Here is a 27,193-nt window from a genome sequence, read left to right on the forward strand (position 1 = left end):
AGGTGACAAAAAAGTATATAGGGGAAGGGGCTGTGTTCTAAATATCCCAGCAGCAATCACATCCAGAGAAGTTATTCCTCATAAATCATCCCAATCATCATTCAATTCATTTCCGGGATTTTCCCACGACACATCGTTTACTGGTATTTTTTAAGTTCGCCAACACCATCCTCGCCATGAAACATCTCCTATCGCAGACACCAGAGTAGGGTATAACAAACAGCCCAACAGCCAGGCTCCAGGGCACGGCCCCGTGCCCCCCAAAAAAATAGCACAATGATCAGACATCACCCCAGCTTCCCATCCCACCTGCACCGCCAACGGTCACAATAGCACTGCCACTGCCCACACTGCCACCAATATCCCAGTAGTGTCTGCTTGATCCACTACCAAGCGGGCCTTTGGTGGAAGAAACAAGAGTGCTCTGGCTCGCACAGCTTGAGCTCGGGCGGTGGAGGCGATGGAAGAGAAGTGGACTAGAAGAAGAGCCGGCAAAGCGAGAAGCTGACGAGGGAGTACCAGCAGCAGCAGCAGTAGTAGGGTTGTTAATCCTGCCGGCGCGGAGTCCTGTGCCAGAGAGCTGGTCTGCCAGTGTCTCGGAGGCGGGCGGTGGGAACGGGCGTGTGCATCTGCCCGTGCCACCAGGGGATGATGATGCCGTATTATGGCTGCACGGCATGACGCATCTTGTCCTTCTTGCCCATTGGGACTTGAAGGTTTCGGAGTGGAGGTGCCATCATTCGAGAATGGGGCTTTGCCGGCAAGGGTTTTGTAGAGGTAGTGGAAAACCATTTTCATATCTAGGTCCTGCTCCCAGTACTCGCCATCTTCTGAACGGGGAAAATGAGGGGCGTCCGCTGAAGATTGCCTTCCGTTTGCATTCAGCGGATCTTCTTCCTCAATACCCCACAGAGCAGCGTGGTTGGGCCCAGCAGTGTCTTGGAGGGTTGGGGTAAAGGTTGGAGTAAATTCCGCAGGTGAGTTTTTAGAGCTACCGTACGATGCAGACCTGGAGGTTCTAGGTCGCGATTGAGATGAAAACGAAGGTGCTTTCGAGGTGCTGATGCCTGGGAAATCACTGGGCGGCGAGGCAGACGTGTTCAAATAAGTTGAGAACGCGCCTGGATGCTCGCAGAGCTGATGAACTAGGACACCCAGCTCTCGGGCGATGCGATCCAGTAGTCGTTGCTGCCACTCCCCATCACTAGATACTGCTGAAGATGACGACGGTGAGATCACACCCTTCAGCATTTCGTCCAGGTCCTTTGGTCTTTCAGTATCGATTCTAATTTTCGATTTTGATTGTTCGTCTTGTTGGCTCCTAGCATGTTCGGATTGGCCATGCTTTTCTTCCTCGACATCTTCCACAAGAGCTTCGCCGAAGATAACGGCAAGTATAGCATCGTCAATGCCGATGAGGTCTCGAATCACTTTACGCGTAATCCGTCTCCAAAAAGACTCTTCCGCTTCAAGATTCTCTTTTGATCCTTCCTGGGAAGCATCTGCTTGGCTTTCGCCGCTGGCGGCGCTAGACTCGGTGACAGTCTCAACGGCAGCACTTGAAGGCTGCCTTTCAACGCCTTGGGCTGGTCGAATAACACGACCCTGTCGGCTGTATCGTTTTCGTCTCGTTTCTTTTTCTATTTCTTGCAGCAGGGCCCTGCTTTGCTCCATGCGCCATTGCTCAATCCGCTGCCACCTATCCTTGTCCATATCCCAATTCTGCATCTCATCAACAGAATCCAAATGCCGTTGTACACTTGACCTGCGTCGAGGTCTTGTCTCTCCTTTTCTGAGAGGGTTGAATGGCTCATGTTGCCATAATTGTTCCTGGATATGCAAGCTGGTTGGAGCGAATGTCCCCAGTCCGTCGTGCGCTGGCAGTACGGCCGGATCGCTCTGGTGCAACTGAAACTGATCTGGCGCCGGTTCAAAGGGAGTAGGCTCACGGAAGGCGTGTAAGCCATCGTCAAGACTGTCAAGTTCAGTGGCATCCTCTTCCAGCAAATCATCATGGTCGTGCTCTAGGTCGGTGCCCGACTGGAGAGCGGTACCAAGCGAACCAAAGTCACTCAACCGCGATCGCCCGGCTGTACGGGGGGTCCGCTCCGTCGACGTCGTATGTGTGCGGGCTGTCGTCGACGGAGCAGTCTCTGGGGAGAAGAGCACCCATTCCTGCGACTCTTCCTCGCGCGGGCTGTATGTCGAGGGGGTGATTTGGACGGCCGGGGGAGCAGGACGCGGAGAGGCATTTTGAAGAGAAGAGCGTCTCTGATGGTGGACTTGACTGGGGACACGAAAGGCCATCGTTCGTTATAGGAATCGCGAGATTTGTTTGGAGTACAAGAATGAGGTTATTCTGGGGTTAACAATAGAATCCGGGGAAGGATGACGCGAGAGAATAGCGCTCTCGCAAAGGCTGGCGGTGAAAGCGACGGCTCGAACTAGGAAGAAATCGTTGAGGACATGCCTGCGGATTTATTGTCGTAGCAATGATCGAGAAAAGGCCGCCCAGGTCTCTTTGTGGTGAAGAGTCAGGGTCATCCGTGATGCGAGGTTTGGTGGCAGTAGTGAACTATCAGGGATCTGATGATCAACACCCCAATCAAGAGGGGAGAACGCCCACTTGGCCTCACAATGAAACGGAAAAAATTAATAAAATTGCTCAACAAAATCCCATCAACGCAGTCGAGGGCTCAGAAAAAAAAAGTAAAAAAAATACGCAAGGGTGCTGGCAGGTTTAAAATCAACAACCACACGAGAGACTTGGATGCCGGTCTCGTCGATGATGCTATCCTGTCCAGATCGCCCGTGATGTCAGATCAGCCCGTTGTTATCAACCGCTGAACTCAATAGTTATCCACCGTCTCCGCCCTTCTTGACAGCTGTCTCCGATTCCGTTGGAAAGCCAGTCCCCGCAGTCGAAATGTGTGCTCCGTAACATTTTCGTGTGCTTTACTCTAGAACACTGGAATAGAGTCAAGATATCTGTTCATGAGAGCGTTGGAAGGCGATATCGTGGGCCGAGAGTGTTATTTAGTAGCCGACCAGCCTGTGCTATCTATAGATAACTATCAGCTAAGATCCGGCGGAATGCGAATACATGCTCGTACATCAACTACGATCCCGCCAGCACCTCTCCGATCCAGTTCATCTGCACCGCACTCACGCCGCGCGCGTAGCTCCGGTTGGTAAATACATATTCATTATACACAATGGCTTCGACCTTTCTCCCAAAAAGCACGCTGGATGGGTGGATGGCGACAGTCTGGTTCCCAACGATGGTCTTGTAACTGCCATCTGGAAAAAGCCTCGCGGTGTTACACGCGAAGCCTGCAAGGAAACTCCGGAGAATGGAAACCGGGTCGTAAGACTCGCTGGCAGTGGGATCTGCGGCGGCCTTTGGCTTGTCTCCGTCGCTGGATTGCTGGGCATCAAACAGTTTGGCCTGCTTGCATTGCGTGATAAGCTGCTTGCGGACGTCCTAGTTTTGAATCGTTGGTTAGAACGAACAAGATAGTTCCAGCTCAAAGTATGAAAATGCGTAGAATACGTACCATGACGGCCTGCATAGCCCGATGCGATACCATATGCCTCTCTGCCCATGCTTTACGGTCAGAATTTTCCGCTGAATACGCACGAACCGTTACCAGCATCGTCAGATGATCTCCCTCTCTGCGGTACAGGTCTCGTCGCGCCTCTTCAGCCTCTTCCTTCTTCTCCTCGGATGTCGTGCTAAGAAAGATGTTCTCTACACTCAGACAGGAGAGAATGTCAATGACATCCTGCAAGCATCTCTGCCCATGATCAGCAGCGGCGAGGAGAACGCGACCCAACGGTGCTGTGAGAGGGAGTTTGGCGATCTGCTTCCCGATTGCACTGATCTTACCCGTTTCCTCTAGTGCTTGAATATTGAAGAGCTGCAACAAAGCCTTTTCGATCGCTTCTCTGGGAGGAGGGGTCAGAAACGGAAATCCCATGATATCATCGACCCCTCGTGCTTTCAGCGTCAATATCGGCTGGGTCAAGTCGCACCGTAATATTTCTGGCGTATTCGCTTCTTGCAGACCCAAGTAGTCCTTTTCGGTATAGAGTCGATAGCACTGGCCGGGTGCCTCTCGACCGGCTCGGCCCTTTCGCTGAATAGCCGCAGATTTGGATATGGGTTTCACAAGCAAAGAATCCAGGCCTAGTCGGGTCCGAAATTGTTTCATTTTTGGCTTTGCCGCAATCGACAACATATCTAACTCCAAGAACCGTCACGGAGGTTTCCGCAATATTAGTAGCCAAGATCACTTTCCTCGTTCTCGGCGGCGCTGGCTGAAAAACCTGCTGTTGCGCAGCTTGCGGCAATGCAGCAAATAACGGGGCCACCAGTACTTTTGGCAAAGCTGGATCCATACCATGTGCATAGTCATTGACCATATATTCGAGTGATTCCACGGTTTCTTGTCCGGTGAGGAAAACAAGAATGTCACCGGGCAATGGTTCCTTGTAGTGTATCTGAAATATTGTCTTCAAAGCGGCATCCACAAAGTCAGGGACAGGTTCAGGAGAATAGATAGTCGTAACCGGGAACATTCGCCCTTTGATACGGCACACGGCTGGCTCAACAGGACGAAGCTTTTCCACTGTCCTAGTTGAAGTCTTACCATCGACAGTATTCCGCTCGGAGTCGGACCTTCCGTTCTCCGCATTCGCAGCATTGTCACTCGCAACACGAGATGCTGCTTTTTCCTCTAGTCCTTGATAGAAGAAGGTGAGCAAACTCTCCATATCAGCCGTAGCGCTCATTACCACCACTTTCAATGGCACACCGCCTCTTCCCTCCTTGGTCCCAGAGACCAAATTCCTCAAAAACCCCAGCAGCAGGTCCACATTGACACCCCGTTCGTGGACCTCATCCACCACCACCACGCTGTACTTGGTCAACCACGGGTCACTCAGCATCTCCTGCAACAACATCCCATCGGTCAAGAATTTCACCCTAGTGCTCGGGGAAGTCGACGTATCGAATCTGACCGAGTAACCTACTTTACTCGCCGGCGACGAATTTCCCAACGGAGTACCCATCTCCTCCGCCACCCTCCTCGCCAGCGACACCGCTGCCACACGTCTTGGCTGTGTGATCGCAACGCACCCACCAACCTCGACCGTCCGTCGTTTCCCATTAGTCGACGGCGGCGAGCGGACCTTGACCGTCTTCGCACAGCACCAGTCCTCGTCAACGAGAAACTGAGGGACCTGTGTACTCTTTCCGCTGCCGGTCTCGCCGACAAGGAGCAGTACGTCGGTCCGCCGGAGATGCTGGCGAATCTCGTCCGCGTGTGCAAAGATGGGTAGCTTTTTGCGCACTTCAAAGAGCGCATTGGCCTTTTGTTTCAAGGATGAGGGTTGCTTTTTACCCTTGCCGCCGGCGGGCGCTGGGAGGTTCAAAGGGCCATTTGGTAAAATATTCTTTACGCCGGTATGTGCTTGGTCTCGGGGGTGATTCCCCTTTGGTGCAGGTCCGTTCTTGAGAGCGGCTCGCTTGGAGAAGTGGTCCCCTTTGTCGGGGCCATGAGCAGCATCTTCCCTTTTTCGTTTCTTGCCCTTTATCGGCTGTGATCCTGATACTGTCTTGCTGCTTTTCCTTTCAGCATCCAGTGCCATGGCGAGACTAGGATCTGATGACAAAGAACTGTAGAACAGGGACAAACAAAAGCTTTAGACTAGCATGTTCTAGATAACAGGTCAACAAAAGACAAAAGACTCAAGCAAAAAGGTCTCAGTGTTATTGATGCTCAGTTGCTGCTTTTCACATTCGTTTTTTTCGGTATTAAAATCTTGTAACGAAAATACAGTAAATTACTTTATCGATAAGCTTCACTCTTGGCGCCGCTGACTAATAAACACGGCTCTTCATTGATCTCGTCAAATGTCCATCTTGGACCTGCAAAGGACATACAAACGCAAATTGCTTTGCCAACGGAAACACAAAAGTCTGAGTACATGGTAAATCGCACTGTACAAAAAGAGATGTTGCTACCTCTTATTCGGCGTCCAATGGCGCCACAGGGGGTTGGTCATTGACCTGGATGCCACCCCGCTTCTTCTCATCGCTGTCCCAGAATGGGATCTTCCAGCCGCCCTCGCTTTCTGGTGTGGCCAGCCACAATCTCATGAGGTGTCGGCGGGGTGCTGGTGGGGGATAGTCCTTGTACGCAGTGCGAGCGTGGAGGACCTGCGAGTTTGAAAGGAATTGGATGTCGCCAACATCAAGGATCATGTGGAGCGAGAGTCTCAAGCACGTTTCCTCAAGGACGTTCATGGCCTCGATTTGGGCGGGGGAGAGTGGGGGGATGATTCCTGCATCGGAGAATCTGTCCAGGGAGCGAACGTAGTACGGGTCCCATCTTTGTGGACGACGATCAACTTTCTGTCCGACAATGAAAATGAGGGGGGTTTGGAGGAAGGAACGTACTTTGTATAAACTCGGCCTTTGCCGCCGTTCTCGAGGTACATGATAGAGGCCCGAATGTACTCTTCTTGGCCGATGCTGGTTTCGCCCTTTCGGTCAACATACCAGATGGGCTGCGTGAGGGTCTCGAGAACATCTGGGCGTTCCTTTGCGAGAACGTTGTAAACATGGTGGGATGAAATGATATCAGACTCTCCTCCTTCCAGAGCCTTTGCGACGCAAAGCAGGCCGACGACGTCCCCATCGTCGGTATGGAAGAATTGACTGCCAGGAACATCAGTCACCGACGCAAATCCCTGCTTATTGCTCGAGGTTCAAACATACCGTGCATTCGTCCGGTATATCCGCACCTTGTCAATCTTTCCCGAATCTTCTCCAAGATCCTTGACGTGGCCAAGCACATGACCCCTGCCGTTCTGGCTGACGAAATACCCTAGGTAGGTTCCAATTCCCATATATGCCACAGCGGATTTATGGTTTCCCCATTGCTGAACTGGAAGCCCCTTGAAAAGAATGAAACCTCTCCCATCAAGAAGCTCATCATGAAGTTCGTGCAAAAAGGCCGAGAATGTGGGCAGAGGGAACAATGCCTGGGAAATTGATTAGAGAATGATCCCTCACTAAACCCGGGTAAGATTCCAAATTCACCTTGGTAATCCCCGTCAATGGGGTGCCTGCTGCAATGAAAGCATCGGCTGCAGCACTCAGCTCAGCAATCTCCTCGTCAGTAAACCAATGCGTCCACTTCTCGGGACAGTCTTTGTAGTCCTCTGCCTTCCATACTGTTGGACCGGTAATCTCCTTGGGAAACTCCGAGAAGGGTTTGATCTGGTCGTAAAGCGGAGGGTGCTGCCCCGTGGTCTTTAGGCCATCTGGGAACAAGCTCAATGGCGCGCTGGGCTTCTGGGTTCCGCTGCCAGAGACAGGGGCGCTCTCGTAGACGACTGGTGCCATATTGCCAGAGGGCTCAGTGTGAGAAAAACGGGGGGTGGTAACAATTGGCCTTTGGAAGGGAGGGTTACAGAAAAGGTCTCAGGGTGTCCGAAGATTGCTGGCTCCCATGAACTTGACTCTGAGAGCAGGCGGCCGGGAGCACGACTTCATATATACCCATCATCTCGAGAAATGGATGACGGAATCTGCTCCGCACCCTTATCTCGAAAATCCGGGGTCCGGTGGCGCAAGAAAGGGGCCCGTCGAGGTGATCTCCATTGTAACAGTTGCCTTGCCGCAAATCTGGCCGATGAGCACTCCGGCCTTTCTCGGCGCCAGGTCAGGACAGGATGAGCGCCCCCCCTCCCCTTGACCTGCGATAATCACGCCAGGAAGCACCGACGGGAAATGCGACCTAGGGAGGGATAAGGTACCTGGTACCCTTGAAAGCGGAACGCTGGTCGGCAAGGCCCCGCAACCGAATTTTCGAGGCGATGCTTAAACTAGTCGAAAACGCAGCGCAAGTTCTCGGTCGCCCCAGGGCCCAATTCAGCGCTTCATTCTTAGTAGAATGTCACCTCTTTGCCTTCTTTCGAGACGTGCGGTGGGTAGATTGGCCCGTTTTGACGCGGTTTTGATAGAAACTGCGATCAAAAGTACCCTCTACATCGTTGCGATCCCGGGCGACAACAGGTTTGCCGATGAGCCCTGACCGTCTCGGTCCTGGACGGAGGGAAGACATTGAATGGGCGGGAAACGCCGACACGCCTCGAGCAGAACAAGCAAATCGCCGAACCTAAATCTCCGAAGCTGAAATTCTGGTCGACGGGGTGGTGGAGAAGCCTCAGTCAACGTTCTGGCATGGCAAAGTTGTTTCGCCGTTGCTCTATCTAGATCGATTCGCTATGCGAGTGAGGCTCTGGGGCCGGCTTTGCGGAACACGAGTCTACAGGTGTGTTAACTACGGAGTGGCTGTTGCATGGAAACCGGCTGTGGAGGGCTCGGTGGTATATCAGGTATGCGACTGTGAACATCAACGGGATTGGACATCGTCGCCTCGGTCCTTCAAAAGCTGTTCTGAGGAGCCGACGGTTTGGCGGCATAGAAATTGGATAACAGGATAGAAATGCATGGACCACGTTATGCGAAACGCTCACTCGGGAACAAATCAAGTATAGAAAAGCACAAAGCCAGTGCCCACAAAAGATCTCATACTCCGCCCCTAAAAATATCTCTCATGTAATAGGCCCGCCTCGCCGCTTGCCCGTAGATATGCCAAAGCACAGACATCAACCTCGCCATGGGCAACGACGCACAACTCAGCTGAGGCTTTGTCCGCCAACTTCGGATCGCTATGCCGAGCGGAAAAGTCATGTGCATAGACGCCGACATGCTCCTTACATGACTTTGCACAATCCGCAATCGTAGTACAGCTTCCTTCTCCCGCCGCGAATCCTATATCTCACTCCATACGAATCGACTGCGACCATCCTGATCTCGTTTCTGTCATAGCTGCCACCTTTGTTGCACACGGGGCACGAATTCGCCTTGGCATCAATCGGCCCGCCGACAGAAAATGGCAAGATTCCGTTGCTATTCAGCATTTTGCATTCAGTGAACCCAGCGTCCTTCTTGCATGGTTGACCGATTATGACCCATCTATGATCACAGGTGGTAGATCTGAAATAGACCGTGCGACACATCCTTGATAGAGGGCTGCCCGGGAGGATTGCCCCGTTGGTTGCTTCGACAGGTATCTAACAATATCTGCGCTTGCGATGACGGGTGTAATGGACGTCTCAGGTGGCTGGGCTGGAAACTGAAGTAGGAGAAGCGAAGTTCGGGTGTCCAAATCGAGCACGGACAGAATAACCTGAGGTCCCGAAGCTGAGATTGCCGGTAAAGCAGGGGGCGATCTTATAGCGATGGCAAGCGATTGGAGAAGCCCCATTCTTGAAAGGGCCCAAGCCTAACAATGTGATTTCACAGTTGTGCGCAGCCACTTCTAACCAAGCCCAATGAATCGATTTGGCTTTGTCGGTAACAATGACGATGTTTTGCCCATTCCGCGCTGCTGCTTTCACTGCTATGAGTCACCATTGTCCTTGTCGCCCTTTTCCTTGGTTGCCTGCATAAGTTCGTAAAGCTGAGCGATTTGCTGGTCTGAATGAATTTGAGGTTAGTAATGTCAAAAAATGAATAGCCGCGAGGCTTCCGATGGGGGATATGGACAACGAACCGCTCATTTTCTCCAGTTTTGCTTTGTCCAGCTTTTCGTCTCGCCATGAATCGCCTTCTAGCTTCTGAGCGTACAGCTGCCATTCAGTCAAAAATCCGACCTAGAAATCGTGCCAGTCCCAGTTAGAATGCTGAAACCAGAGTAGAAGGCCTAATACAGCTACTTACAATGTGGATCGGGTTTTCCACGTCGCGATGTGCTCGAAATTCTGCCTTTATGTATTCATCGCCCAGGAGCCGAAGCTCCCGCGGAAGTTTCCGGTGGGCTCGCAAGAGACGACGATAAAGGGGGAGAGGAGGGAGCAGCGCAAGCGGAGCCGGTCTCAGGCTCGAGGGAGAGGTTATTGTTGAAGAACTGGCCATCCGCAGCAAAGGAGAGAACCTCATTTTGTCAATTGCTTCAGGACAAGCGAAGCACCTATTGACAGCTATAGACACCAATTGGAACTTTCAAATCAAGGAGAAACATGCAGAAGAGCCTTTTTTGGCTGGAGACAACAGTGAACAAAGCTCAGTCAGCGAGACACTCCAGGCTCAGGCACACTCAGGCGGTTCGCATTCCTAGTGTGTTGCAGTTCAGATAAAAAACTTGGGTGACAGTGGACACTAGTTAGCATTGTTTGACCACCCAATGATTTTTGCCCCTCAATGATCCATCAACTTTCGGCCTTCCAGCTTCAAAATTTGATAACATGTCTGACAAAATAGCTGTTGATTTAGTGATTGAAGAATTGAAGGCTCAAGATACTAGAAATTACTCTGCTATTGCAAATAAATATGAAATTAATAAAACAATATTGACACAGCAATTCAAAAAGCAACAGCCTTTTAAATGAGAAACAATGTGAGGAGCTAGGTCTAATAAACATATAACCCCCAACCCTTTAAAAAAACTCTTTAAGCTTATAAGGGCCTTTTAGCAGCTGTTATAAGGTCTGTTAAAAGAATTCGACCTCGAACTGAACAGGCCCTAAGTGAACTTGCACTGGAAGATTAGGAGAACTGGGGAAACAGAGAAAGCAAGTGCTCACACTCTCAAGAAGGAATAGAACATAGGCTAGGTGCTGCAGCCTGTGATGACAGCTGTTGGGCATATCCCTGGAGACTTGAATAAGCAAGTGTTTGTTGACATGGGGGAAAGACAGAAACACACTTCTGACCACCAAGCATGGTGGAAATCAACATCCTGGAGTGAAACAACCTGGCCATCTTGAATGAGTCTCCAGGGTCCTGGGAGCACATGTTTGTTGTAGAGATCAATGGCAGCACGCAGGTTGGTTTTCTGCTCCTCGCTGGTAGTGGGACTGTCAATCATGGCCTGGAGCTCCTTAATCTGAGAATCAACATCAAATTGGATTGGAATCGGACACGCTGGAAGTGGGTTAAATCCAGACATGGTTGCAGAGTTGAAGGTATTCCTGGAGTTCTTTACTGAAGGACAGTGAAAGGAAGAAGTGAGTGATTCAGAGTTTCGGATGAAGGTCCATTCGAACTGCCTTGGTTGACATATTAACTACCGAGAACCACTGTGGGAAATCATTCGCCCCCGAAGTAGCCATTCATCACTTCAATGGGCTCGATGGTCGCACGTTGTTCCTCAGCGCAAAAATATAGAGACATGGCCTTCGACTTCTCTGGCAAGGTGCTTGCTAAACACCAAGAAAAGCATGATATCAGGAAGAGGATCATATTAGAATATTGTTAGAAGCTCTTTAATACTGTGACTCCCGGAACATTATAAGCACCGATACCCCTGGAGCTGCCGTTGAACCCTCACCACCAATCTCCTCCCCCCAGCTTCGCATCTCGCTTCAAAAGCCGACCAGACTCCGTCTCTTGCACCTCCGCTGGCCCGAAACTCACTGCAATAAAGCTTGATGTCCTTGGCGGCGAAGGACCCAATGGCCTCCTCCTCATCCCGACGAATACACTAGGCCAAGCTTTTCTCGTATCCCCCATCCCGTGAAGACAGAGACCAGGCGGTCAGTATGGGTGCAAAATGGGGCAACCAGACCGTTTCAGACGATCAACTGCTTGCACCGCGAATGCTATCGGCCGGCGTTGTGGAGATAGATGCGGGGGAAAATGCGGGGGAAGCTGTCGAACCTCAATATGGAGATGCCTCGTCCATCAAAATCTCAAGCCGAGCCACAACAAACCAAGCGACCCCCTATCACTCCCGAGGACCACTGTCTTATCTTCGGGTTTTCTGTCTGAAAGTCATTCTCTGGAACCTGGAACCGGACATCCCATGTCGCCCAGCTGCGGGTCTACCTCCAATTTCAATGAAATATACCAGAGGTGAAAGCATCGTCCAGAGTATACCCAACTACTTCACCCGAAAAGCTCTTGGAGCTCGGGATCTGCTGATTTTCGACCTGCAGCTCCGACCACCCAAAATCGGGGCGCTACCGTACTTGGATCGAAATCCAGCGACAAAGCTCTGCTCTGTGCTCAGCCCTAGGTCTTTGGGCCGGGTCATTCCTACGTCTTTTCATGGAAGCATCTGTGCCTCATAGGCAGATTATGGAAATTTGCTTTACATATCAACCTCCAGATGTATCTGAACAGCAGTTGTGGCCAAAACATTCCAAGTGGGTCGTCAATGGGTCGTCCATCAGCCCAGATCGATACATAGTCAACGATGATGGGCATACCAACTTTCCATGAATACTTTGGAACCATGCATTCAGGGCCCAGGTGGACGAACGTGGCGTTTTGGGGAAATGGGTCCTCCTATCCCCCACAGTGGCAGTTTACTCAAAAAGCGGCTTTCCCCAGGATCTGTGTTTCCTTTTGGAGCCAGCTGCCATTGCTGTTTGACTGATTCCGGGATTATCGTACTATTATTGTGACAATGGCGAGGGACAATGAGATCAAGGCCGGTCTGGCCTCCGAAGCTCTATCTGAGCACATGGAGAAGGTAGACGCTGGTGATGCAAACGTTCTCGGTGAGCCGCTTGCCTTGCTAATGCTCCCGTGGCGGATTATGCTGACTTCTTGAAGCTGCGATGGGTTACAAACAAGAACTTCACCGGCATTATTCGACAATACAGGTTTTTGCCATCGCCTTTAGCATCATGGGCCTCTTGCCCTCAATCGCGTCCACCTTAGCATTTTCTCTCCCCGGCGGGCCAGCCGCGATGGTTTGGGTAAAAAAGCACTTCTACCCCTGTGAACCAAAAATAGCATAAATGGGCTTATGTATGGCGAAACGCAGAGTTGGTTTATGGCTAGCGGTTTTATTTTTGTCGTTGGGCTCGCAATGGTGAGTAGATGAAGAGCATTGGAGATACAGCCGGTTCTGATTCAACTACATAGGCCGATCTTGGCTCCTCCCTTCCCACATCGGGCGGTCTGTACTGGTGGACGCACTATTTTGCAGCAGAGAAGTGGAAGAACCCTCTTTCGTTTTTAGTGGGTTACAGTAACACCCTTGGCCTGATTGGCGGAGTGTGCTCTATTAACTGTACGTGTGGCCACTCTTTCCACGCATTTTGGTTGCTCATTGACATTGCAATAGATGGGTTCGCCAAAATGCTTTTGTCACTTGTGTCAATGAGTGGCGATGGCACTTGGGTTCCGTCGAATTATGCCATATACGGTATATTTTGTGGGACCATCGTTGTTCTCGGTATCCTTGCAACTTTCGCAGCGGGCGTCATGCATCGGATCCAGTCCGCCTGCATTATTGCTAACGTTGGGCTGGTATTAGCAACGGCCATTGCGCTGCCCATTGGAAAGGCAAGGACTGCTGAAGGAATCAACTCAGGAGCTTATGTCTTTACGCATGTGGAGAATCTTACTGCCTGGCCTACAGGATGGACATTCATGTTAGCGTGGCTTTCCCCTATCTGGACCATCGGAGCTTTCGACTCCTGCGTTCATATGAGTGAAGAGGCCACCAACGCCGCCAAAGCGGTCCCTTACGGAATTTTGGGTTCAATCGGCGGTTGCTGGTCTCTTGGTTTCCTATCTTTGTGCATCATTGCGGCGTGCATGACTAAGGATATTGAATCGATTCTGAATACGCCGTTCGGCCAACCAATGGCACAGGTACGCTGGAACACTTCTCTACTTGCATTTTCTATCCAGGGCTAACCTAGGTCGTCTTACCCAGATTTACCATGATGCGTTAGGCAAACACGGTGCTTTGGCTTTCATGACCATCCTCGCTGTGGTGCAGTTCTTCATGGGCTTGAGTATTGTATGCAGCCTTGCTCCCTCCCTCGATTTTTGTTGTCCTACTCACCATTTTGATGCTTAGCTTATTTCCGCCTCCCGGCAAACCTGGGCATTTTCTCGGGACGGAGCGCTGCCATTCTCCAATTACTGGAGAGTAGTGAGCAAACGAATCAGGTGCCAGCCCATCCGCGCTGTTTGGGGCTGTTGTTTTGCATCTATAATCACTGGACTGTTGTGCTTGATCAACGCCGCCGCAGCAAATGCCTTGTTCTCGCTGTGTGTGGCAGGTAATGACCTGGCCTGGGCCATTCCCATCTTCTGTCGGATTTTCTGGGGCCAGCAGAAATTTATACCAGGAGCCTTTTATACCGGGCGCTTCAGCAAGCCCATCGCCATCACCGCCTTGGTTTATCTCTGCTTCTCGATTACCCTTTGCATGTTCCCTACGCTTGGACCTAACCCTTCAGGTAAGCCAACCAAAACACTCCTCCTCTGCTTTCCATATTTCACACACTAACCTCGCCTCCTGCAGCTATGGATATGAACTATACCGTTGTTATTAATGTTACCCTGTGGGGTTCCGCTCTAGCATATTACTTCCTCTTTGCGAATAAGTGGTACAAGGGGCCAAAGGCTACCCTCGAAGACCCAACGATGGTGGAAGACTGACCCCAAGAGTGCTGGACTCCATTTTTATCCTGCTCTAGATTTTTGCCAGGCAATGCTTTTAGATATGAATTCGCGGTTAGGACAGTCATGGCTATGAAAATATCATATAGTCAAAATATTCGCTAAGATGATGGTGGGCTCGAGACATGCCAGAGGACTGATTTGCGTATCGGCCTTTCCCACCACTAGTTATCTAGTAGCTTGCGCTACAAATGGATACGTATCAAGGAGGTAGGCCCTGTAGCTTCGATGTCTAGCTTCACAACGAACGTGAGATAGAGGACCTGCGATAAACGGAGATGGGAAGAGATAAGTACATACCGTCGGAGGCATGAGCCGATAACTACTGGGGAGCTATCTGAGCGATAACTTAGCCAGTCAGTGTTGTCGATTCCATGGCCGATTTTCTTCAAATGCACACGAGCTTCAAGTCTTCAAGAGCACAACTCATCCGTGGCCCGCTGGATAGTCCTGTTGTCGTGAGAAACAGAATGTCGATCTAAATCTGGCCACCATCTCGCATTAGCTGTCGAGAGTTCAAGAAATACGAGGATTCTCAGGCTACCGTTTCGAGATGCCCCTACGAGTCGATAGCTCGAGCCGAATCTTCAAGGGTAAACTCTCTCGACGGTTGCTGATAAGGGCTGATGATATCAGGTCTAGTTAAGGTCAAGGGTTCCTCTCATGAAGGATCTCGGATCCAGCGCGTGGACGACCTTGTCCCTGCGAGCACAGCGCGTTTGCCGGTCTCGGGTGTGGAGATACTGGCCGCTCTTCTCCGGCCAAGGTGTGCCCAGGATGGCTTAAACGGAGAGCAGAGACTCGGAGTGGACGAGGAATTGCTTCTCTGGCACGAGGATGTTTTAGCGCGCGGGGATGAAGCCATCTCTCTGCAACGTCCTGGCGTGGATCGTCAGTCTTGGCCCGGATGATGCCATCCCAACGCGGTGAAGACAATCGTCGACGCACTTCAGCTCCCTGGCGCTTTATTCTGGAGCCCTCATTCGATGAGATATCTCTCGCTGCCCGGCTTCGTGCCGCTTGATAAGAAGCATCCAGCCTTCACCATGACAAGCACCATCCCGCGACCTCACTCGCACTCTTATATCCCCCTCACACACCACCTCGTGTGTTGGAATCCCAACTGGTGCACCCTGTCGTTCTAGGGTAGATACACCTGCAAGGGACTGATTTTTTGGGCCTTTGAAACTCTGACGTCTTCCTTATCCTATGCAAGGGACCGACAACCAGCCAGTTAACATGGCAAGCCGTGGCACAGACCTTTTGGACACTGCCTCCAAGCTCTCCAAGGACGAAAAGTGCATTGAGCATGGCCCTTCGCAAGACGGCGCCGCCTTTACGGCGCCATTGCACAGAAAACTCAAGTCGCGGCATCTGCAGATGATTGCCATTGGAGGTACAGAGCGCAAGAGCTTTATAACGTCCGGTTCCCTGTCCGCCACGTTTCGCTGACCTCACCCGGAAACAGGCATCATCGGTCCCGGTCTCTTGGTTGGCTCTGGAAACGCGCTTCATTTAGCGGGACCAGCCGGTATCCTGATCAGTTTCTCGCTTGTTGGGATTCTCGTCTTCTTCGTCATGTGTGCCTTACTCCCTCCCCCTCGAGAAGCATTGTCCTGCTCATCACGACAACTCGTAAACTGATGCCGCGTCCCTCAGGCAATCGCTTGGAGAACTAGCCACCCTAATCCCAGTCACCGGGTCTTTTACTGACTATGCAGCGCGATTTGTCGATGACTCTTTGGCTTTCGGTCTGGGCTGGGCGTATTGGTATCTCTGGGTCACGGTGAGGATTATGTTTCCCAAGTCTCGACTAGCAGTTTTAAGCCGCAAGGCGCATACTAAAACCTGTGGCTGCATTCATAGGTTTTAGCAAATGAATACAATGCCTTGTCCCTCGTGATGGGATACTGGACCGATGTTGTCCCCCAGTGGGCGTGGATTCTAATATACTGGGTTATTTTCCTTGTCCTCTCCAATCTAGGCGTCCTCGCCTACGGAGAGGTCGAGTTCTGGCTGGCATTGTATGTTCCTACCGTCCAATTCCGAGACTGAGAAGCAAGACTAATCCTTTGCAGGATCAAAGTGATTTCCCTCACAGTCTTCTTTGTTCTCGCCATTTGCATTAGCGCTGGTGGAATAGGCGACCAAACGATTGGATTCAAATACTGGGATCATCCAGGGGCCTTCGCCGACTCTATCAATGGAGTTGCACGGACTTTTGTGATTGCCGGAACCCTCTATGCAGGAACTGAAATGTAAACCCACCAACCCAAAACAGTCAGGCTAGTGCTCTGCTGACGACAACAGGGTTGGTATCACGTCCGGCGAATCGTCGAATCCTCTAAAAGCGGTCCCTCGGGCCATCCGCCAGGTATTTTGGCGTATCCTGATTTTCTACGTTGGTAAGCAAATTCATTTCCAGCCATTGACAATCATGGAGAAAACTAATACACCGTCAAAATAGGAATGATGTTTTTCATTGGGATTCTCATCCCATACGACGACGATCGCCTTCTTGCTTCTGGTTCCAAAACTGCCCAGTCACCACTTACCATCGCCTTGAATGACGCCGGTATCCTACCCGCGGCCCATCTGATCAATGCCTTGATCGTAATCTCTGTGATATCAGCCGGTAATAGCTCGCTATATGTCTCTTCACGTACCTTGCTCTACTTGGGACGCACTGGCAAGGCTCCAAAATTCGTTGGCCGCACTAATAAGGCTGGGGTGCCATGGGTTGCCCTTCTCGCTTCCAATCTCTTCGCTTGTATTTCATTCCTGTCGCTATCATCGAGTGCGGGTAAAGTTTACTCGGCGTTGATTACTTTGTCCGGGGGTGAGTCCGTCCTTTTCCCCCGTTCCCTCCCCAACGTGCTTTATAGAGTTACCATTGTGTACTAAAAAAAGAGCAGTGGCAACCTTTCTAGTATGGGCAGTTATCTGCATCACTCACATTCGTTTCAGACAAGCTCTCGCGGCACAGGGCGAGGATGCGTCAAATCTCCCCTTCAAAGCCATCCTCTATCCTTACGGAACTTATCTGGCTCTTGCAGCCAACGTATTTCTCATCTTTTTCCAGGGGTACACAGCATTCCTAAACCCCTTTAGCGCGGAAGATTTTGTAGTCAATTATCTTCTCCTACCGGTCTTTGTGCTCTTTGTCGTGTTTTGGAAAGTGTTCAAGAAGACCAAGTTTGTGAAATTGGAGGATATGGACATTTGGACGGGAAGACGAGACTATGGTGATGTTTCCCAGCTCGAAGACGTTGAAGTGAGTACGCGAATAAGGGTCTGGAAGAAAGCAAAAAGTATTTTTGTTGGCTAACGGAACTGCCAACTTTACTTTGTCGCCTTTCCAATGTTACAAAATACTATCCTTTGCATAGTTATGATACAGTCGAGGGTATAAAATAATTGGCCAACGGGAGTTCTGGGTTTCTAGTCGCCTCAAGACCTGAACCCAAGATTCGGCCCAAGATATATAACGCAGAAACAAGAAGTAGCATATATAGGTGGAAGTAATGCAAATATCCATCCAGCGCGCCTTTACCATCCTTCCCTACACTGATGCAAACCACAACCAAAATGAAGACTCCCACCCTGTTCTGCTTGAACTCCTACTCGTTTAGCAGGAAATAAAGGAAAAAAGCAAAGAAGAAACGAACCAGGTGATGCAATTAGAAAGGTAAAAGGCCCTAAGAAAATTTAACATCCCGCTTCGACGGGCTCGGCGTCCCCATGTGTCCGTCAAACGGTCTCATATCAATTTGCCGTCGAGGTTCGTCTTCGTAGTCAGGTTTCGACTTGAACGGGCTCTGGTTGAATGCTTGGCTGGCATGATGCATAGGGTGATGGCCGTAAAACGGACCACCCATTCCAAAAGCTGTGTGGCCAGTTGCATAAGTTAGGTGCGACGGCTGGGAATTCATGCCCGGTGGGGCGTACGGCCTGTATGATGAAACCGGCTCGGGAGGGTTATTAGATTTGTTTCGGAAGAAAGAAAACGTCAGGTTCGAAACCGCCACACACGAAGTTATCGATGCGATGAAAAATATCTATAGGCAAGAATTAGCTGTCGGTTCCCGAAAGTGACCGGGCCAAGAAGAATGAGAGGAGGGGAAGCGGAACACACCATAGTTTTGAAACTAATGGGCTCAATGAAGCTGTTGAATATCTCCGCTAGTGTCTGCGCAGAGACTTTCGCCTTGCCAACTTTAGCCGGATCTTGATTCATGCATCGCTCCCAATTATTGCAGACAGTCTCCAGCGCTGGTAATCTCTTTCCGCTTTCCCCGCTGCATCTATTCTCCACATAGTTTCTGGCGCATGCCGCCATTTCAGCTAGAATACCCTCTGATACCCGATCCCGTTCGCGAGTTATATCGTGGTGTATGGCGAGCAAGAAGGTAACGATCACGTAAAGACCCAAGAATGCGAGAACAAGGTTAAATGCAAACTGGGCATAGTAAGACAAAATGCGGGGAATGTGTGGATGCGATTCGAGAAAGGTAAAGAGCCGGGAGAAAAATGGTATATCTTGTGACTTTTGTTGCTCCTCTCTGGGTGTATGTCGGCGTGTTGAATGTCTCTCACGACTAGGTGATCGTGAGCTCGACTCGCTGGCCATACTAGCTTTGCGCATATGCTTCTCCACCTCGCGTCCTCTCTTTCTCCGTTTTTGAACCCTCTGAATGACGACATTCGAGAATTTATTCGTTCGCGGAATTTCACCACGACCAGGACTCGGTGCAAATCTCCCATAAAAGTTAAAGAGGGAATTTCTTCGCTCGGATTTTGAAGGTTGTTCAGGAGTGTCGTCAGCGTTCAAGTGAGCATCGGGTGAATTTTCTGCGCCAGAGGAAAAGTCGAAATTCACTTTTCTCGGCGTTGCAAAGGCCGAGCTAGTTGGGAAAGCAGGAGTTGCGCCTGACGGCTGAGAAAAGAGGAAGCGTTGGGAGTTCGTCTCATGTGTCACGGCGGGACTTGACGGTTTGGAAGGGGAATCGAAAACGCTGAACGGGCCTGAAGAGCAAGAACTGTCAGCTGACCCTGGTACCAATGTGCAAATTCGAGTGACCATGGCCAATTCCTCACGCTTTTTCTTCTGTTTCTCGTGCTCCATGGCTAACTGGTAGAACGGAGACGTAACATCTCCAGGGGCAGTCGTCTGCCACTCAAAGTCCATGGGAGACTCATTGGTGCGCTTCTGCATAGTGAGTAGATCTAAGAAGAAATTGATGGGATTGTCACAGAGCTCCGTTAGCTAGACAGACGCCGACCGACCAGCAGACTGGCAAACAAGAGTCGAGATGTTTGGATTGTTTTCAGTTTCCTCGACGACGAGCGACATGACTAAGCAGGAAGCATTAGACGCTAGCTCATCTTGGGGATAGTGCTTGAGTATTCTATATTTGGAAACATTCTAGAATCTTGCCGGATGGGAGTTTGGTCTTGGCAGGTCAAACGTACCGCAAAATTACCATCGCAGACTCTCTCATGTATCACAACTCGAGGAGAGACCCAGGCACCCGAGTCTGATCAATCTGTTGAAGCGAAAAGGCAGCGGGCCCCCTAATGCCAATGGGGTTGGATGATATCCTTCGATAGCCTATGACAACCCCCCATCCCTGGTACAGTCCCAATGCTCCCGACGCCCTCGACGTCGCATGTGTGTTTTGACACCATCTATGAACCAGCTGAAGACAGCTATCTCCTGTTGGACACTCTGTCCTCGCCTTCAGAGACATTATGGCTCTCCGACCGATTCAATTCCCAACCCGATTGCCAGGCCACCCCCTCCCTGGTGGTTGTTGAAATCGGGCCGGGATCGGGGGTAGTCCTCGCATTTGTGGCGGCAAACTCCAGGCACATCCTTGGAAGGTCGGATATACTGACTCTGGGAATTGATGCCAATAGCGATGCATGTGCTGCGACGGAAAAGACAGTTTGCATTGCTCTTGAAGAGAAGCTGCAATCAGCGCCGCAAGCCGAGGGTGATGCAAACAGCGCTTTACAGGCACAGATGGCTGCAGCTATAACAGGAGACTTGTGTTCTCCACTCCGAACTGGAATCGCGGATATCCTCATCTTCAACCCACCGTATGTGCCTACGCCAGAGCTTCCATCCCTTCCTGGTCCGGACTCGGACAGCCCTGGGATTGTTACCTCCCGATTCGAACGGGATTCCCATCTACTTTCGCTATCTTACGCGGGCGGCGAACATGGTATGGAAACTACGAATCGACTTTTAGAAGAGCTGCCGCATGTCTTGAATCCTAGCCGCGGGGTGGCTTATATATTACTTTGCGCCCAAAACAAACCCGATGAGGTTATCGCTCGCATTAGGAGCTGGGGACTGGGATGGAATGCGGAGATTGTTGGTCGAAGCGGTGCTAAAGCGGGCTGGGAAAAATTGGCAATTGTAAGGGTTTGGAGGGAACGGGCTTTTTAAATACATATTGTGCTGGAACGCGATATCGCTCCACTGGAATATCGTCTAGATTCAGATGTCTGTGGCCGCCGCAGTTGTTATGTATCACGAACTGCTTAGTTCGCCTTTCAGGGTTCGATTACCCCTAAGGTAGCTAGCTTCAATTAATCCCGCTGGCAATGCAGCCTTCTTACCCCCCCGCCGCGTAAGCTCACTCAAATACTGGCGAAAACGCGCTGAAATAACCGTAACGTCGCAGTCGAAGAGTGAAATATGCTCACGAAGCCCTTTCACCAACCCAGAATAACCCAACTTCAACGTAAAACGCACTTGAAAAACAGTTGCGTGATATTGCCCGCCATTCATCATGCTCCAGGATTCAGGTATGCCATTCACCAAGCTCACGGTAAAAAAAACGAAACGAATAGCTGCCCTCAAACCCTCGATCTAGAAACCACGACCCCTACCGCGCCCCCGACCTCTGCCACCTCGGCCTCTGGGGCCGCCTCGTCCACGCCCACGGTCTGTTTCTTTCTTCGCCTTATTCTTCGGTTTCGGCGTGTCATCTATGAGCAGGGTATCTAGCGGTAGGCTGTCAGGAAGGATGAAGTATCGAATCGTCGAGCCGCGGATATTGATTGTGTCAAGGGAGATCGGCTCTCGACCCTTGGGCGTCATTTTCACCGTGCGGAGGGCAGTATTCATTTGCGGAGATACGGACGCAATTGTGCCGTGGAGGATTGTGCCTATGTGAAAAAAGAAGTGGTTAGTAGAGCGGATGCGGAAATGCGGGTTGGACGAAAAGAATTCGGCTGCAGCTGCGGCTTGCGCGGGAGAAGATAGTTCTAGAAGAAGCGCTGGAGTAGATACCATTTTTCAACTCGATTGTAACCGTTTCATTGGCGCATTTCATAAGAAACCTGTAGCAGGCAGCGGGTTAGCCAACGAGATAGTCCTAGCCCCGAAAAAAGGAACATATCAAGATGGGGTTGAATCATCGAGATTTTGAGCTTCATACCGGACAAGCTTCATGGTGGAAAAGCCGTGCGCGGTCTGAGGCTGCTATGAAGGTATCTTGGTTGCCGCGAACCCGTGAGAATTGTTAAAATATTCGAATATATGACAAGTAAATGGCTCTTGGAAGGACTGATGTATCTTTGAGATGAGCTTGAGCTCCCGATCAAACGACTCAAGCGCGTCGAAGTTAAAACAACGTCCACGTGACCTGGCCAGAAATTGGCAAGTTCGTCCAGGACCGATATAAAAATGGATTTCACAAACAGGCTAGTAATAGTTAATAGACCATATAAAATGAATCATTGAAGCTGAGCTGCGCTCTTATAGTCTACGGTTCCAAGGACTCCATAAGGAAATGTGCCCTAATTCCTAGAGGCCTCAAAGCAATCCGCCAATGCCTCGTTTGTCCTTAGGACTAACTAATTAGTTGGCTAGCTACTAAAAGTGGTCAGAGTACAAAAGCAATGTATATGATTGAAACCAAAACGTTATGCTATACCTGTTCTTTCCTCTAATCAAGGAGAGCAGGGAAAAGACAGGGGAAAAATAGAAAGAAACAAGTCTTAAACACAAATTATAGACCGAAATTCAAACATGCACAATATCACATACCCATCCCACAAGGCCTCTCAAGCTCTGTGTTCCCCTCGTTGAGGATGACGGGGAAGTGCTCATTGCCATAGTGGCGGAGCTGGCCATCGAGGGCATTGCAAGAACTCGAGACGGCACCTCTATCCATTCCACTGAAGAAACAAAAGAAAATGCAATTTTGACCTCAGGTGCTGCTCCTTGGTCGTTGGTACCGAGTTCGGGAGTCTGGTTCGCATCGTCATCTGGCCCATCAAGTGTGAATATCTCAGGCTCCGCTACAGAAAACCGATTTTGCGGATTCTCAATGCCGTGGATTGATAATACTTTAGCAGAAGCTCTAATAGACCGGATGTAAACCACCATATTACTTCCAACCGTGGGTGAAGAAGGCAAGTCGAAGAAATCAGCGGCCGGAAAAGTGCCAACAAAGCCGGTATGGAAATATGGCTGTGAAGCCGGAAAGGGAGCACGGGACTCTGGAGAAGAACTGAAAGCAGATAGAACCATCCCTTTGCGAATTTTCCCTAGGCAACAGTGCGAATCGATAGGGTCGATACCAATCGTCCCAATCTGTTGTTCATGAAGCGATCTAACCGGTTGTCTGAGGTTTCGGACGCTAACAACGCGCACTTCTTGCCAATAAGTTTCAAAATGAGGGCAAGAAGCATCCAACTGCAGCCTCTGAAGCCGGAGAGACGTGAGATTATCAGGAAATGATTTGCTGCATGTTGCTTTTGGCCGTTGTGCAAAATGATCGCTAGATTTGTGTTCTTGCTTCAATTCCGGCTGGAGAGGTCCAACAACCAAGCAATCTCCAACCGATATAGTGCCTCGCCGCATACGTCCACAAAGGATTATCCCAGTATCGTTCTGGTGTTTCGTCTCATTTGACGCTGAATACACTTTTGACAGTGGCATCTCAAACACCTCGTTGATATCAAAAGCTTTCTCGTATCGAAAATGGAGAAGTGGTTGGTTGATGGTGGTAGGAGGGCTGAGCGCTGGGCGGGTGGGAAGTGGCAATGATCGAAGAAGGGCATGTAACTGGCCGACACCCACTCCTGTCACTGCGCTTGTCAGGACAATCGGGACAACGCTCTCAGCAGCGCCGTCGCCGATGGAAGCCACTGTAGCGTCTGCATCTTCTTGATCCTTTGAAGATATTGCTTGAATATCAATATCTGAATTGGGTTCGCCGGAACGGAATCGTAAAAATGGTTTTCTTCCAGCTGCTTTAATGGCGGATACGCTTAGATTCAAGGTAGTCTTTGTCGACTGATTCGAAAGGTCCAGTTTTGTAACAACAAGTACAATGGGAAGATCCAATTTTAAACACAAATCAAGGTAGGCAAGAGTCAGGTCGGCTTCAGTGATCTCGCCCGGCTCAGCGCTCCCTGGGCCATTTGCAGGAATACAAAGTAGCACGTAATGGGGTACCCAGCTCATTAATCCCCGAAGCATCGATTTGTTGTATCTAAAAGACCCTGGGAGGTCGGATAGAAAGACAAGTCTGCCTCCTGCCGCGCTCGCATGAATATCGTTCCAAGCACTCACGTTTCCGGAGGCATAATTGACAACCTTGGGTATTTCGCTTGTTGTAGACGGTCCAGAGTATCCGATCAACTCGTGCGCAACAGAGCTTGTGACTCCAGTAGCGATCTCATGGCGATGCTTTAGGAGGCTGATCCTGCTTTTCCCCCGCCCGTTATCATGGGACGATGTGGATAGTATCCCTAACAAGGAAGACTTCCCGGCGCCGGAAGAGCCAATAATCGCAACGTGAAGCTGCTCAGTAAGCCGAGCGGGATCTAGTGCTGCTTTGTGCGTTGCAACTCCAATCGGTTCGTCCTGGGACTGGGCCTCTGAAACATCACCAACCAAAAGTTCATCGGTGCCGTCCCTTAAATCTGGCCGCACCAGGACTTCTGCTACCCATAATTTACCCCGAACTGTTAAGGGTTTATGATCTGTTGTCCCAATTTCAAGCCACTCACAGAACCCCACTGCAACTTTGCGCAGAACTTCGATTTTACAGCCCAAGCTCGCGGCCATGGCTTGCAAATTGACTAGACTCTCGTTCAATTCGTCTTCAGCCAAACCAACGAAGGTTCCGTCATCAGAAACCCCAATTTCATACAAGGCCCCTTGACTCTCTTCCAGTCCTGGAAGAAGAGGAGAGAGAGCTTTGGGGACATTCAACGTCGGAGTTGCCTCTGGCAGTACCGGCAATACTAAATCTGCCGTGGTAGAAGAAGAATGAAATGGAGAAGATTGCTGTAAGCGCCACAGAAGCTGAGTTGTAAGTTGATGTAATCTATGCTGCCGAGTCTGATTGGACGACGACAGTGGAGTCTTAGATTGTGAATCAAGATGTTCTTGTGGCGACTGAGAGACATCCGGGCCTGATTTAGAGTGGTGTGACCCTGATATTAGACTCCCTGTTGATAGGGATATAAACGACCGGCGAGGGCGCAGTAATAAATGAAGTTTATACTCTATCGGCCCGTCTTGGGGTTCGACGTCGAGTTTTGTGATGCCATGGTATGTCAAATAGCCAGGATCACTAGGGTCAGGGCCATTGGCATCCTGCGACCCGGTGCTTAGGTAGCCACTTGCAGTCTTCCTGAGACGAGGAGTGGTTGATCCTGATGTGGACCACGGAGAAGAGACCCTTGGCGGATCAGGGTCGTATGTGAAGACGGAGGCCATCACTGATATCTAATAGCTGTTATACAGAACGCTCCAAAAGACCAAATATGGATCAAGACTTTGGTGTCAACTGTCTCCGGCTCCGGGCCCCTTCATTCATCGAACACGTCGTATGCGTATGTGCCAGTAGGAATGGAAAAAGCAGAAGAACTCAACAACCGTATGTAAATGACAAACTCCAAAGAAGCGGTAAAGTAACTGGGTCATTTTGAAGGGACGTTCAAGCAATTGTGAGTACGTTCAAATGGCCAAAGCTGGGAATAACAGCAGGCGCAATCGGTTGAGCCGGCAGGAAAGCGGGTGTTCACTGAAAGGAAATCATCATTGCTTTTGTAACTAAGTAAAACAGCTGCTGGCGAACATTGGTAGCGGTTCAGGCTCCCCCAGAGTCGAGCAGTGTTATATATCGAACCGTTTTGCCTGAGGAGGTCGCCAGAGACGAGTTGACTCATCAGTGCGCATGGAACCTTGGCGCTACGTTGCCGCACACGTGATGTTTAGCTAAACAAATGGTCAGTTTCTATTGGCTAGGCAATTGCAGGATGAGTCATCCGTTGTCCTGACTTCCTATTGGCAAAATTTGACGACTTTGACTTGTTTGCATGAGTCAGGGAAGAGCCCCTATTATTGATCCTGGATATCATCACAAAGCTAGAACAGCCTCGCTGGTTAGTTTCCTTTTCCAAGGGCCGACAGAGGGAAAGTGGAGATCCCCGATGATATCAGGTTACAGTTATATCCCTGAAATCGACTATTGACGAACCGGGATGTGCTAGACCATGAAGAAAGGCTTGCGCCTAGCCATCAGAGTAGTAAGGGGGTCTCCTGTTCCCTCATCGCTGCATTGGCTCAACTCTTCACATGATGGGCCACTGAAATTTGTCCTCATCTCTCATTCATTTTCGTGATTGAAGCTACTGTGTCAAGTCATCACAGAAGAGTCCCATGGAATCGAGGGTCCCCTCCCTTTTCTTCGACTGGAAAACTTTCCCCTGGACCCCAAAGTCACTCCTTCCCTGGGGGCTAGAGGTGGACCGTAACCAATCATATCCAATTAAACTCACTTCTTCTCGGCCCTAGGAACACTCGTACCTCTTGTTCTGATATCAGAACGACAGGAAACGTCGATGGCTTGAATTATCCCTTCAGATCCAAGACGCAATGCCGTGGTATGATTAACCTATTTCTTTCGGGAACATGCCGCCCCTGGCGTCGAACAGTCGGGCCAATGATTTCTCCTTCTTCAGCCAAGACAGGTTCATTTTCCCTGCAGCCCTACAGCCACGTGCAAAAGCTGAGTACTCAAACGGCATTTCGCCTGGCTGTGTAGAGACACAAAGATATCTCAGCATCACTGTTGGCAAGTATTATTATTCCGCGATAACTCATGCGTCACAACCAACCGCAGGGCGAACACATGCTGCGCACTGCGGTTACCGGCCTGCTAGCCAACAATCCTTGAACTGAGAATTTGGGAGCCGACAAAGAGTTCGGTCCGTGTTTCACTTGCACGCTTAGCGCGCAAATAATGGATTTCACGCGTCACAAGTCCCGCCAGCCAATAAATCTTGCGCATTGGGCACTCCAAGGTTCGGAGAAGCTGCGCCTTTTCCGACGAAAGTCTTTTCCGCCGCTTTGCCTAATTCGGTCGGTTCTTCCGATGTTTGGCCTGTTTGTTTCTGCCCCCCCGGACGGCTTCAAGTTCCTGCCTCGGAATACGGAAAACAAAAAAGACACTGCGTTCAAACACCCGTGCCGGCAACGTCGCTTTTTCAGATCCGGATCAATGGCCAACGTTTGAATAGTACCATCTTTCTCGATATGTCAAAATTTTAATGCGGAGGAGAAATCTCGGGAGAGGAGTCATATCGGATATATCTGACATCGCATCTTCCCGTCTCCATTATTGAGGAGTCCGGGTACTGAACCGTTATATC

At 50.3% G+C, this 27,193-nt stretch overlaps 10 protein-coding genes across 10 annotated transcripts; 2 read left to right on the plus strand and 8 right to left on the minus strand.

The window, feature by feature from the left end:
• Nucleotides 1-280: 280 nt before the first annotated feature.
• On the minus strand, nt 281-2,307 carry UREG_00979 (uncharacterized protein; the record flags this gene model as incomplete). The annotated part of the gene is made up of 2 exons (XM_002541417.1): nt 281-399; nt 510-2,307. The coding sequence occupies 2 exons, from the start codon at nt 2,305-2,307 to the stop codon at nt 281-283; spliced, it is 1,917 nt and encodes a 638-aa protein (XP_002541463.1).
• A 685-nt stretch (nt 2,308-2,992) lies between these two features.
• On the minus strand, nt 2,993-5,652 carry UREG_00980 (uncharacterized protein; the record flags this gene model as incomplete). The annotated part of the gene is made up of 4 exons (XM_002541418.1): nt 2,993-3,061; nt 3,170-3,484; nt 3,558-4,220; nt 4,258-5,652. The coding sequence occupies 4 exons, from the start codon at nt 5,650-5,652 to the stop codon at nt 2,993-2,995; spliced, it is 2,442 nt and encodes an 813-aa protein (XP_002541464.1).
• A 379-nt stretch (nt 5,653-6,031) lies between these two features.
• On the minus strand, nt 6,032-7,414 carry UREG_00981 (uncharacterized protein; the record flags this gene model as incomplete). Its single annotated transcript, XM_002541419.1, has 4 exons — nt 6,032-6,362; nt 6,464-6,724; nt 6,785-7,050; nt 7,109-7,414. 4 exons carry the CDS (start codon nt 7,412-7,414, stop codon nt 6,032-6,034), a joined length of 1,164 nt encoding a protein of 387 aa, XP_002541465.1.
• A 2,065-nt stretch (nt 7,415-9,479) lies between these two features.
• UREG_00982 (acetate non-utilizing protein 9) lies at nt 9,480-10,018 on the minus strand (the record flags this gene model as incomplete). Its single annotated transcript, XM_002541420.1, has 3 exons — nt 9,480-9,556; nt 9,633-9,732; nt 9,800-10,018. 3 exons carry the CDS (start codon nt 10,016-10,018, stop codon nt 9,480-9,482), a joined length of 396 nt encoding a protein of 131 aa, XP_002541466.1.
• Nucleotides 10,019-10,601: 583 nt separating this feature from the next.
• On the minus strand, nt 10,602-11,027 carry UREG_00983 (uncharacterized protein; the record flags this gene model as incomplete). Its single annotated transcript, XM_002541421.1, has 2 exons — nt 10,602-10,616; nt 10,785-11,027. The coding sequence occupies 2 exons, from the start codon at nt 11,025-11,027 to the stop codon at nt 10,602-10,604; spliced, it is 258 nt and encodes an 85-aa protein (XP_002541467.1).
• A 1,461-nt stretch (nt 11,028-12,488) lies between these two features.
• On the plus strand, nt 12,489-14,485 carry UREG_00984 (uncharacterized protein; the record flags this gene model as incomplete). The annotated part of the gene is made up of 7 exons (XM_002541422.1): nt 12,489-12,582; nt 12,638-12,783; nt 12,953-13,100; nt 13,347-13,687; nt 13,752-13,838; nt 13,899-14,283; nt 14,349-14,485. The coding sequence occupies 7 exons, from the start codon at nt 12,489-12,491 to the stop codon at nt 14,483-14,485; spliced, it is 1,338 nt and encodes a 445-aa protein (XP_002541468.1).
• A 1,260-nt stretch (nt 14,486-15,745) lies between these two features.
• Nucleotides 15,746-17,410, plus strand: UREG_00985 (uncharacterized protein; the record flags this gene model as incomplete). The annotated part of the gene is made up of 7 exons (XM_002541423.1): nt 15,746-15,902; nt 15,975-16,086; nt 16,166-16,292; nt 16,373-16,530; nt 16,585-16,764; nt 16,817-16,911; nt 16,974-17,410. 7 exons carry the CDS (start codon nt 15,746-15,748, stop codon nt 17,408-17,410), a joined length of 1,266 nt encoding a protein of 421 aa, XP_002541469.1.
• A 794-nt stretch (nt 17,411-18,204) lies between these two features.
• On the minus strand, nt 18,205-19,721 carry UREG_00986 (uncharacterized protein; the record flags this gene model as incomplete). The annotated part of the gene is made up of 2 exons (XM_002541424.1): nt 18,205-18,564; nt 18,642-19,721. The coding sequence occupies 2 exons, from the start codon at nt 19,719-19,721 to the stop codon at nt 18,205-18,207; spliced, it is 1,440 nt and encodes a 479-aa protein (XP_002541470.1).
• A 1,665-nt stretch (nt 19,722-21,386) lies between these two features.
• Nucleotides 21,387-21,971, minus strand: UREG_00987 (uncharacterized protein; the record flags this gene model as incomplete). Its single annotated transcript, XM_002541425.1, has 3 exons — nt 21,387-21,685; nt 21,810-21,859; nt 21,958-21,971. The coding sequence occupies 3 exons, from the start codon at nt 21,969-21,971 to the stop codon at nt 21,387-21,389; spliced, it is 363 nt and encodes a 120-aa protein (XP_002541471.1).
• A 573-nt stretch (nt 21,972-22,544) lies between these two features.
• Nucleotides 22,545-25,256, minus strand: UREG_00988 (uncharacterized protein; the record flags this gene model as incomplete). The annotated part of the gene is made up of 1 exon (XM_002541426.1): nt 22,545-25,256. The coding sequence occupies one exon, from the start codon at nt 25,254-25,256 to the stop codon at nt 22,545-22,547; it is 2,712 nt and encodes a 903-aa protein (XP_002541472.1).
• Nucleotides 25,257-27,193: the final 1,937 nt, after the last annotated feature.

Source organism: Uncinocarpus reesii, genomic scaffold, assembly GCF_000003515.1.
Source record: "Uncinocarpus reesii 1704 scaffold_1 genomic scaffold, whole genome shotgun sequence".
Lineage (NCBI taxonomy): Eukaryota > Fungi > Ascomycota > Eurotiomycetes > Onygenales > Onygenaceae > Uncinocarpus > Uncinocarpus reesii.